This window comes from Myotis nattereri (genome assembly GCF_964212035.1).
Source record: "Myotis nattereri genome assembly, chromosome: 13".
Classification (NCBI taxonomy): Eukaryota; Metazoa; Chordata; class Mammalia; order Chiroptera; family Vespertilionidae; genus Myotis; species Myotis nattereri.
The window spans coordinates 45,518,503-45,530,720 of record NC_138088.1 but is presented as its reverse complement, the minus strand read 5'-3'; the positions used below and the strand labels follow the sequence as shown (position 1 = coordinate 45,530,720).

Here is a 12,218-nt window from a genome sequence, read left to right as displayed (position 1 = left end):
GGAAAAGCTTAGAGTACACTTTAAGAGTCTTAACTCAGTCGGTGTGGCTCAGTGGTTGAGTGTTGACTTATAAATCAGGAGGTCACAGTTCAGTTCCTGGTCAGGACACATGCCCAGGTTGTGGGCTCTATTCCCAGTAGTGAGCGTGCAGGAGACAGCCAATCCATGATTCTCTCTCATCATTGATGTTTCTATTCCCTCTCCCTTCCTCTTTGAAATTAGTAAAAATATATTTTAAAAAGAGCCTCAGACTCCCCTCTTCAGCCCAGGAAAGCACAAACATTTGGCAAGATCTACTAGATTAAAACAATGCATGCAGGAGGCAGCCAATCAATGATTCTCTCTCATCATTGATGTTTCTCTCTCTCTCTCTCTCTCTCTCTCTCTCTCTCTCTCTCTCTCTCTCTCTCTCTCCCTTCTTCTCTTTGATATATATATTATAAAAGGCCAGTGGCCATAACGCCGGAACGACCAAATGACTGGTCACCAGGTGGTGCATTGATGGGTCTCTCGGCGGCATGGTGGGTCTGGGTCTCACACGATTTCATGTGCTGGGCCTCTAGTATGTGTGTGTGTGTGTGTGTGTGTGTGTATACACACACACACACACACATTTTTAAAAAATCTGTTCCTTGAAGGAGAATTGTTGTTGTTCACTGCTTTGTTGTAGGAATGAACTGAAAATTCCTAATGGAATAAACAGAAGGATACAGCCTCTCTAATATTTTCATTGATTCCACAAATGTTTTATTGATCAACTTCTGTGTGCCAGGGGGTAGGTGGTCAAGATGAAATGCAGCCCTAGCCAGTTTGGCTCAGTGGATAGAGTGTCGACCTGCGGATTGAAGTGTCCTAGGTTCGATTCCAGTCAAGGGCACATGGCCGGGTTGTGGGCTCAATCCTCAGTAGGGAGCGTGCAGGAGGCAGCCAATCAATGATTCTCATCTCTCTCTCTTTCTCCCTTTCTCTCTGAAATCAAAAAAATATAAAATAAGATAAAAAGATTAAATACAAAGTCCCCAATTCAAGAACCACACAGTCTAGTTAACTCTGGGACATAGCTGAAAACCTAGCTTCCTTGGCAATATGAAATAGGATGACCTGATTACCTCTCTAGACAAATCTGTCTTCTAGAGAAAGGAAGAAACATTGAAATTGAGGAGACAGCAAACGGACAGCAGCTGAGTTCCTTCCATATGGTGGGTGGTCTTGCTTCACTCTAGGGCCCCTGTCCACCTTTAGCCCCCGGAGAGGTCTCTGCAAAGCTATTTACTGCCATTGTTCTTCATTTAAAATAAAGAGACTATTTAATACTTTCTACATGCTGGAATCCCCAGCTTATTTCAGTGTCTGTAAAATTTTCTGAAGTCCTTAGTAAGAGATTGTATATAGCCAAGATTTTTTAAAATATATTTCCATTAATTTCAGAGAGGAAGGTAGAGGGAGAGAGAAATAGAAACATCAATGATGAGACTCATCGATTGGCTGCCTCATGTACATGCCCTACTGGGGACTGAGCCCACAACCTCAGGCATGTGCCCTTACCTGGAATTTAACTGTGACCTCCTGGTTCATAGATTGATGCTCAATCACTGAGCCACACCGCCAGGCTATAACCAGGATTTTAATGAAAAGAAAAAGAAAGAACTAATATGTATACAGTGTTTTAGTTGTGAATTAAAAAAAATAAAAATTGTCCTTTTGACTTTTCCATTTTATATTATTGAATTAACCAAAAATTCATAATTAAGGTGTGAAACAGTTATCAGATATGATCCTGTCAGAACAAACTTCCTTAAATCCCATCCTGCTAGGCAGGTGCATACCTGGATCTTTTTGACTCAGCAGATAAAAAGCCTGTTGGGTGAATTCATAAACCAGTTGGTCTAGGGAGTTGCTCTCAGGTGCTATAATATGGGACTTACTTTTTTTTTTCCTTTTTCTTCTTTCCACAGGCAGATTTTAAGAATGACACCACATCCAAGGCAATTCATAGTATATTTAAGAATGCTATAAAGCTCCTGCAGGAAAAAGGATTCATTTACCAGAAAGATTGTGGTTTTGATAACCTCTTCTATGTAAGAGACTTGCATCTTAATATTTTTCCTTCTTAGCTTCAATTGCAAATATGTTTATTACTTAAGAATACCTATTTACTGTTTTTAAAAATCAGTCATTAAAGATGCACATAAAGTAAGGAACCCCAAGGTGCCACGTTTAACAGTATATCCTTCTAGACATTTATGCATTTACACATACACACATATAAATAGATGTTCCTGTGGCTTTCTTTGTTTTACAAAAAAAGTGATCATTCTCTAAGCCAGGATTTCTCATCCTCAACACTATTTGGGCCAAATGATTCTTTGTCATGGGGGGCTGTCTTTTGCATTGTGGGATATTTAGCAGCATCCCTGGCCTTCACCCACTAGATGCCAGTAGCAGCCCCTCTCCTCGCTCCCCTCCAAGTTGTGGCAGCCAGTGTCACCAGACATTGCTAAGTGTCCCCTGGGATAGTTAAGAACCACTGCTCTAAATAATGCTCAGCAAGTTTTTGACACCAAAATAGCACACAGCATCCTTCCATGTTACTACTTAAAAATCTACCTCATTCTTTTTGACATCTGCATCTTATTCCATGTTATGAGAACTTGCCATAAATGTTTTAACCCCTTCTCTCTGATGGACATTTATGGTATCTCCAACTTTTGCTCTCACAAATAGTGTTGCTATTGCTATTTTTGCATAACTGCTTTTGTGAACTTGTGTAAATATTTCTGTAAGGTTGACTCTTAGAAGAGGAATTGCTGGAGCAAAAGCATATACCTCTAAGCTTTTTTTTGTCAACATAGTCTGATTGGTCACCCAAAACTTGCACCAGTTGACATTCTCACCAGGGATATAAGTGCTTGCTTGTCTCATACAAGTTCACCTCTCACTGCCTATCTTTAATATTGGAGGAGCCAGGCTGAAATCGGGCCTCCTCATGACCATTGATATCGGGAGCATAGATGTGGCTTCAGCTACAAGTGATTGTCCTGGAGACAGATCCAAATTCTGAGGCATCCCAAAGGGAATGATTTACAGGCATGATTCCCAAGGGGAAGCTTCCTTAATAGGACATTTTCTTGATATTGAATTACTCTAGTGATTTCTGATTTTTGAGCAATTTTAAACATTAAAAGATGTTTTAAATACTATTTGAGTAGCTTTTGAAAAGGATATTGCAATCTGTATAAGGGTGACTGCAGGCCACTCCCTCTCGGGATGGGATGGCCTTTTAGGAGTTGGTTGGTTGCAGAAGCTCATGATGGGCAGCTCACCTTAATAACGCACCCAACTGCACCTACCCACACCCAGTCAGTCACATTGCCACTGGGAGACTCCAGGGCTGGCCAACTGAGTCTATAGAAAGTAGCTCTTCTCAGGAGCAGCAGAACCACTGGGCAGCGGTCCACAGCTGAGGTGTGGCAGCACTAGGGCATTTCCTCCTATGAATCAGTATGAGCTGGATGATGAAGCAATAATTGCTCTCTCTTCCTCAATAGAACCATTCTTCTTTCCTGACTTCACCCCTCCCCTTTCCACTTAACAGCCTGGCCTTGTTGGTTTGTGTTTTCCTGAGGGCCTGGCCTCAGTGAAATAATTATTACAGTAATGTAGACACTTCTATTTGTATAGTGCTTTCCAGCTTTCAGCAGCGCCCCCCCAATTTAATCTTTACAATAACCTGCGAAAAGGCAGGTAATATCAATGTCCCCATTCTTAAATCAGGTCACTCTGTAATTTCCATCAAACAAGCTCTCCTGATATACAGGGTGGGACAAAAGTAGGATTACAGTTGTGAGTACGCAAAACAGAGTTTAGTCTTGTACAGATAAAAAATACGAACAACTGGAGACCTACTTTTGCCCCACCCTGTATGTACTTTGTTTTGTTCTTCCTCTTTTCCTTCCTTCCTCTTTTTCCCCTTCTATTTTTTTTGTTTTGTTGTTAGATTTACTACTGAACATGAAGGGAGACGAATTTGTCTGGTTTCCTCTTATCTGAGCTGGTTGAGAAAGGAACTAGGGTAGATTTAAAATATAAGGTGTGGAACACTGAGTATTGTATGCTAACCTTTACTCATGCTTTTGTAAAAGAATAAACTATATAAATATGCTCATAAGTGCATATAACATCTCTAGGAGGATATGCAGGAATCTAGTAACAACTACTGGCTTTGGAGAGGGGAACACAGAGCTTAGGTCTCAGTGCTGGGATGAAGTCTGACCTTTGAAGACAAAAAGGGTCTCAAGGGATAGGCTAGATTTGTTCTCTTGCTAGCTTCTCCTTACAGTTTTATTTCTTTTGTTTTTCCTTGGGTTGGGAGGAGGAATAAAACGAATGAAACGCAAGGCAGGTGTCAGAGCCCAGAGGAAAGAGTCCTGGGGCTGAGATCAAAGACTTTGGTCCCTTGTGCCCCCTCAGAAGTATAATAAATGAGATAATTCTATGAATACGTTATGAATATTTAAGAGGAAAGTTGCTCGTTAAGAGAATTCCAGTTTCTCTTTACATCATGGCCTCAGTGAGCCATTCCCCAAGGACTATACCTCTGGGTCAGCTACAGAGCAGCAAGCTGCTGAGCGACTGAACTGGGTTGACAATAGGCCAAGTATCGAAAACCATGTTGTTGGTGTAGGGATGATGATTGTTATGAAATCTTTAGAAACTATCTTAAATACTAATTTGGGAGTCTGGATGACACAACCTCTGTGTTACTTAACAACACTTTTTCTCCGAACTTTTTTTCCTATTTAGGTAACCAAGGAAGACAAAGAACTACACAGAAAGATCCACCGTATCATTCAAGAAGACTGCCAGAAACCAAACCGTAAGTGGTGTAACACACAGTTGTCCTGATGCGTTGGAAGGGAATGTTTCCTCCCAGAGAGCAAGGGCTGGAGAGTCAGGAGACTGGAAGTATGACTGATCAAGATACCTGCCCTCTCAGAGCCTCAGGTCCCTCTTCTCTAAAGTGAGTGTTAGGCTCGCACAGTCGTCCTGACCTTGGCTACCCATAAAATTCAACCTGGGAACTTTTTTGAGCATATGAGTACTCAGATCCCACTCTTGGGTATTCTGATTCATAAGGGGATGGAGTGGACGTGACAGGTGAGCTCCTCAGGGGGTCCTGCTACAGTGAGGCAAGCCACTGGGCTAGGACTTTTGTTGCTGTTGTTGTTTAATTTATTTTGGAGCAAGAGAGTCGGGAGGGAGAAAGAAAGAGATAAACATCAGTTTGTTGTTCCACTTTTTTATGCATTCACTGATTGATTGTTGTATGTGCCCTGACTGGGGATCAAACCTGAAACCTTGGTGTATTGGGACAATGCTCTAACGAACTGAGCTACCCGGCCAGGGCCTGGGCTAGGATGTTTTGATGTCCTGGCTCTCATGTTCTCTATGGTTTATCTTTTTCTTGTTTACTCTTGCCCCTTGTCTTTGAACCCAAACCTCAAATTTTCTTCTCTTCTGACATCAAGCCCTTCAGTGTTGGGAGGAATGGTTCTAGACATTACAGTTTATGAACAGTGTAATTCAGTCATCCTGAAACCTAATAATTTGCAAAAGAAATGGTTTAGAAAATAGTTGGTTTTAGTGGAGCTAGGTCAGCCCCTAGTGGTTAGAAACTCAAACTGTAGGTAGTCTGACAACAGACATTACCATTTTCATACTAGTTAGAAAGAGAAGAAAGCAGTATCCTATCTTTAAGTCCTGTGTAAGCTGATCCATCTTGAAGGTGACTTTTCAAAGTCTGTCTTTTGCAGACATCTGTTGAACTATGTTGAATGACAAATGTTGGAATATGTCAACAAATGACACTGGAAGGGAAGTGAAAAGGTTTGTTAATGACCACAGGTCTCCTCATCCTGCTTTCCTTCTCTCCAGAGAAGTCCACCTCCCATCCTTTCAGCCCACACATGCCTGGCGCCTGGACCTGTTCCAGACTGAGTCACTGGGTAGAGCTGGACCAGGTCTCTAGCCCTGGTGTTTGATATGCAGCCCTATTTAGCTTTTAAGAACCGATGAAGTCAGAGCCCAGAGTGGCATGATGACAGATCTTAAAATAAACTTAAAGCAACCAACTATATGAATGCAGTATTTCTGGATTTCATTCAAAGCAGTAAGAACACGTATCCTTTAGTTGGGTGGGGGAGACCAATCTATCCACAATTTAAGGAGCTTTTAAGAGCAGTGAAATGTGGGATTTCTCAACCAAGAAGGCACAAGAGGCTGCGTCCCATGTAACATCCTTCACTCAACCTAGTCCCAGGCCACCTGGCCAGATTCTCAGTTTTGATCTGTATTAGGAACAGAAGGGTTTGAAATAATCCTAGGACCCAATAAAGCAAATGAAAGAAATTCACACTTTATCTCTTAGGAGAACCAAATAGCATCTGTGACCTGAGGGTCTGTAAAGCGGCAGGTTTTATATCCACTTCGAATCCACAGGCTTTGGTGAGTGTGTGTGTCAGGTGGACAGTCTCTGTCACTCATTCTATAAGTAGGAGCCTCTAAAAGCCATAAACCCATTCCCCAGAACTAGTAAATTCCCAGGAACTCAATTCTGGAGCTTGAATAACTGAGAATGCCAACAAAAATACCTTGTAGGGACTGTCTGAATGTCTACTGTGGCCACTCCTTTTCACAGGAAATATCTATGACATTACAAACTTTATTCTGAATAATGCATGCACATGATAAAAAGTCAAACAGTGCAAAAATACACACAGAAAAGTCAGGCTTCCTCCCAGCACTGAGACCTAAGCTTTGTGTTCCCCCTTCCAAAGGCAGTAATTGTTACTAAGTTCCTGAATATCCTTCCTGAGATGTTATATGCACTTATAAACATATTTATATAGTTTATTCTTTTTTAAAAGCACAAGTAAAGGTTACCATACAATATTCAGTGTTCCACACCTTATACTAGTATTTTAAATATAACATTGGCTCCTAGAGGTCATTCAGCAATAGTACATATAGAAGTATCTCAGTCTTCTTAATAGCTATACATCATTCCATTATATGTATAAAGAGATATTTGACCATTTATTTAACCACTAGAGGCCTGGTGCACGAATTCGTGCACGGTAGGGTCCCTAGGCCTGGCTAGTGATTAGAGCCGATCGGGGCCTTCCTGCTACCTGCGGGCCTTCCTTCATTCTGCGCCACCTTCTGGTGGTCAGCGCATGTCATAGTGAGTGATCGAACTCCTGTCTCGCGGTCAAACTCCCGAGGGGACACTTTGCATATTAGCCTTTTATATAGAGAGATTCCTCTGGACCTTTTGTTTGTTTCTAACCTTTCATACAAAGTATAACATTGAGTTTTTCCTTGTCAGGATGATTGGGGGAGAACTTAAAATCTTTAGTCATTATGAGTATCTCAGCAAAGGTTAAACCTACAATAATAAAAGGACTGTAAATACAAGGCTTGTTTTAGGTCCCTAAAGCACTGATACTGGATTTATCTAAAGATGGGCAGCATAGCATGGTTGTAAAGAGCTGGGCTCTGGGACCACCTTGCCTGGGTTTGAATCCCACTTTGCCACTTTGCAGCTGTGTGACCTTGGATAAGTCTGTACCTCAGTTTCTTTATATGTAAAATGGGGATACTATTGCCTACATGATAGTTAGGAGGATTAAACGCATTGGCATTTTATAAAGCTATTTTGAAGATGGCAGAGTAGGAAGCACCAGGAATCTGTCTCTCTACTTAGGCAACTATTGCATCTGTCTGGTAATTAAAAATCTGCCAACAAAGGAAAGCCCTGGACCTGATGGCGTCACTGGTGGATTATATCACACGTTTGCAGTAGAACTAACACCAGTCCTCTCTGTGTAACTGAAAGGTCACTTTGTGAACAGCCTTACCAGAGCTCTTCAACAGCAGAGTGGCCTGTCTGAAGAAATAGTTTAAGGCTTTGGGAAGAGTTGAAGCTTCTTTAGACCAGAGACTAGGTTATGAGCATATTCTTAGGTTATGAATACAATAGAATCATAGTTATTCCCCATGTAAGAAGCCCGTACCACGGATCTCCTTTCATCCACACAACCACCGGTGAAGTAGGTGATTTTATTGCCATTTTACAGATGAAGAAGCTGACTGAGATGTGAACTACTTTGTCCCAGTTATAGAGCCTGGACTTGAATTTGGGTCTGTGGGACTCCAGGGTCAGCTCTCCATCTGCACTCTTTTATCTGCTGCTTTTTTTCTGACACCACACACATAGTAGGTGTTCAGAAATCTTTATCAAATGAATGTTGAAGAAACAGGCTGCAAATGTGGAGGAGGTAAGTGAAGGTGGCAAGTTTTCTAACAGTAACCCCAACAGGGAGGAATAATGAGTTGATAGAGCCACTAGAGGTCAGAATTTAGCAAGTCTTTGTTAGCCTAGGCCGGTGATAGTCTCTGACCCTTTGAGCTGGAAAGGCCCTCACAAGTGCCCCCACTCCCTCCCCAGCCTCCCTCTCCATAGGTGAGAAAACTGAAACTTGAAGGTACTATGACTTGCCCAAAGTCATCAGGTGCACTGACTTCCAAACCATGCTCTGCCTAACACCACAATACCTCTTCAGATGCCTTCCTGGAACCTAAAACATTTTTTTCATCTGAAGCATTCAGTGATTGTGTGGCGCATGAGAGGCCAAACCTGGCCCTGCCATGGGGCTATAAGTGAAAACTGGGGAGGGTTTGGCTAATGCAGTTTGACTTTAACTCAGGAGTTATAAATGCATTTTACATTATGACCCAATAAGCTATATAATTATAGTGCAATAGATAGGTAGATATAAATTATGTTTATTTAGAAATTGTTTCACAAAATAAGATTTATCCTACCTACAATGCAGTACATTCTGTAATCTTCTACTTCAGTTTGTTGTATGAAAAAGAATGGTAATCACAATCCACTAAATGGATTTCATGATCCTCTAGTGGTCAGAACTTGAGTTGAAATCACTGATTTCAACTAGGAAAGAGGTTGCTAACCCGGAACTTTTATCACTGTACACCAAATGGTCTTGGTTTGGGGTAGAGGGTAAGAGGTTACTATAGCACAACTGTCTCAGACAAACCTTGGAAGCCTGTGCAGAAAGGAATGAAACAGACCAAAACTAGGAGTCCCTTCTTCACCGCGGCAGTCCTGTCAATCAGGACTCATGAGAAAGCATGGAGGCTGCTGTAAACTGACTCTGCTGTTAATCTCGAGCGGGGTCCCACTGGGAAGCTGGGGGTTCAGCACAGAATACATGCACTTCTACATGTAATGACATTGGAGAAAAAATATCACCAAGCAATAAAAATCCATTAGGTTATGGATATAAAATTATTGATTGGGAATCCTTGAAAGTTGAAGGCCTGAGTCCTGAGCAGTGGGTCTATAGATGGGCTTGAGAACAGGGTTTTTTGTTTTGTTTTTGCTGATAATCTAGACCAGTGCATCTCTGACTTTAACATGCATAAGAGTCATCTAGGGATCTTATTAAGATGCAATTCTGATTCAGGAGGCATGGAGAAGGGCTTTGGTTTAGAGGGAGGGGAGAGGGAAGAAGGTCTGACAGGTATGTCCAAGCTTAGCCAACTGCCTTTTTCCTACAGACATGGAGAAGGGCTGCCATTTCCGGCACATCTTGGCCTGTGCTCGCCTGAGCCTGAACCCGGGCCTGAGTGAGCCTGTGCTGCAGCAGGTACTGGAGCTCCTGGAGGACCAGAGCGACATCGTCAGCACCATGGAGCACTACTACATAGCCTTCTGAGGGCAGGCCGCAGACAGCCTGCGTGGAGCCGGGCCGAGGAGAAAGACCAAGTGGCGTGCACTCCCAGGCTCTGATTTTGAACATCATACAGAGGCTTATGGGTCAGGAGGCAATTATCTTAAAATCAGCTATGAAATAAGGTCATTGGAGGAATGGAATTTGGCATAAATTCTGTAGGCTGCCTTTTACCTGCTATATTCTTGGGATAAAATGACTTTTATCTTGGCCACGACACACAAAAAAGCCCTCTCTGTTGACCTGCTGGCTGGACTGGGCATCCTTCGTGAAGCAGAGAGGGAGGAGACGGTGCTGGTGGCTGAGTCGGTGTGTGTGGAGGGGCTCTATCATGGTAAAGGGGTGTCGTGTGGTAAAGCCCAGGGACTGCAGGAACTGAAGAGCATGCGGCCAGATCACACAGATCTAAAGCTTTTTAAAAGTTCAGACTATCAGAAACATTCTTGTGGTCTGCTTTAATGGTTAAGAACCAGTGCCAGGAAGTGGCTCTCCCTGGATGTGTGTCGCTGAGCTATGATTTCCAAGGGTTAAGCACCAGCGTTGGGTCATAAGTCCAGGTTGAATGCTTTTACAGACACTCAGAGATGGCAGTTAAGGGGTCCAAGGCATGGCTCTGTGTCCCTTTTCCTTCTGAGTTGAAAGGTATTTCAGAGCATTTGCCTGCATTGAGGACATACGGGACTAAATACATTGTCCCTTAAAGTCCTGAACTTCCAGGAGGCTTTCACACAATTATCTGGCTGCGGTTGATGTTATTTTTAAGACTATCGTTGAAGTGCAGGATGTTCTGACACCATCCAAAGACTCAGTATTTGCCCAGACAGGTGATGGAGTTACACTTCTGCTCAGGATGACAAGGTAAAGGAGAAAAATCTGCGGCATGTAGTAGGCTTGTTCTAACAGCACGATGACAAAGCCAGCCAGCAAAAATAAAGTGTGGAGAAAGTTAGGGAGTTAATTACAGTCATTTCACAAAAGGCACATCTGCCTGTGTCTGCTGCGTTTGCTCTTGACATAATAAGCTCCTAGTGGCTCTGCCCGAGAGCCTGTCTGCCTGTAGCGTTGCTCTGCTCTGTGTGCAGATGGAGTGCTTTTCCATTGAGGAGTGGCTGCAGCTCCTTAGTTAGGCTGAGGGCTGGTACTGACAGATCGCTTTCTGTTATGGACTTTTCTGACTTGACCTAAACCTCTGCCCTAATTCTAACAGTGATTACCCGGATGGCTGCCCTGTGTCCTCGCGACCTGTGGAATGGGGTCTATCTGGAATGACATCCCAGTGGTTCTTCCTTGAGGCCAGTGGCTGTTCCATATTGAATGTATCTCAGATTATTGGAACTGCCAGGAAGGAGTCTTGAATGAGACCCTATATACTTTCCATACAGCAACCCCACTTCTAGGGGATGATCACATGGGTGTGAAAGGTTGAATGCACAAGATGTCCATTGCTATATAATTTAGAATTCTATAATTGGGAAGAGTATTTATAGGGAAAGAATAACTATGGTACATGTACACAATGAAATACTATGCAGCCATTAAAATACCGCAGACAGATATTTTTTACCACGGAGCACGCTTCCTAATAGACTTAGTATAATACTACTGATCTAAAACTACCCGTGTGTATATGTATATCTGTATAACAGAGAGTGCTTCTGTATGTACATCTGTATAAATGTAGCAATGTACACACGTATGTACAGTTGACCACTCCCCACTCCTAGGAGTACTTTCTGCACTTGGCTTTCAAGACACCACACTGTGTGTGCTCTTTCTCAGTCTCCTTTGTGCAGGGTCAGTCCCAGACCACTTTTCTCTCTAGCTTTCTCCCTTGGAGAGCTCGACCAGTCTCGTGGCTCCAACCATCTATATGCTGAGAAATTCTACAACTTATCTCCAGTTTGGACCTCTTCTGAACTCAAAACCCCTGCATTCAACTTCCTGCTGACATCTGCCCATGTCTAGCAGACAACACAAACTTAACATGCTCAATGCCAGGTTCCCAGTCACCCCTGACCCCATACATGCTCCTAAAGTTTTCCCTGATTCAGGAAAAGGCAACTTCATTCTCCAGATTGCTCAGGCCAAGCCCATTGACTTTTTGCTTTCTCTCCCATCCCATCTGCCCACAAATTACCTTGGCTCTACCTTCAAAATATTTCTAGAATCAAACACTTCTCCATCCTCCACTGCCACCCCCTGGAGGATTGTTGCCTCCTCGCTGTTCCCCCTACCTCCGCCCTTAGCCCTGTTTAGTTCGTTCTCAGCAGAGCAGCCAGTGATTCTGTGAAAACTGAAGTCAGACTCAGTCATCTGCTCCAGCTCTCCCAGGACCTTAAAGTCCCTTTCTAGAAAGGAGCCTAAGGCATCCTAGTGTCAACAAGCTTCTGCTCTGCAGCC

At 42.9% G+C, this 12,218-nt stretch overlaps 1 protein-coding gene across 1 annotated transcript in view; it reads left to right on the top strand.

Moving 5' to 3' along the window:
- Positions 1-11,534, top strand: part of STN1 (STN1 subunit of CST complex) — a 35,657-nt gene extending 24,123 nt beyond the window's left edge. The window contains exons 8-10 of the mRNA XM_081104432.1: positions 1,956-2,078; positions 4,804-4,876; positions 9,646-11,534. Of these exons, the coding sequence (XP_080960558.1) occupies positions 1,956-2,078; positions 4,804-4,876; positions 9,646-9,803 (354 nt within the window). The 3' untranslated portion in view covers positions 9,804-11,534. The remainder of the gene's footprint in view (positions 1-1,955; positions 2,079-4,803; positions 4,877-9,645) is intronic.
- The last annotated feature ends 684 nt before the right edge of the window (positions 11,535-12,218 follow it).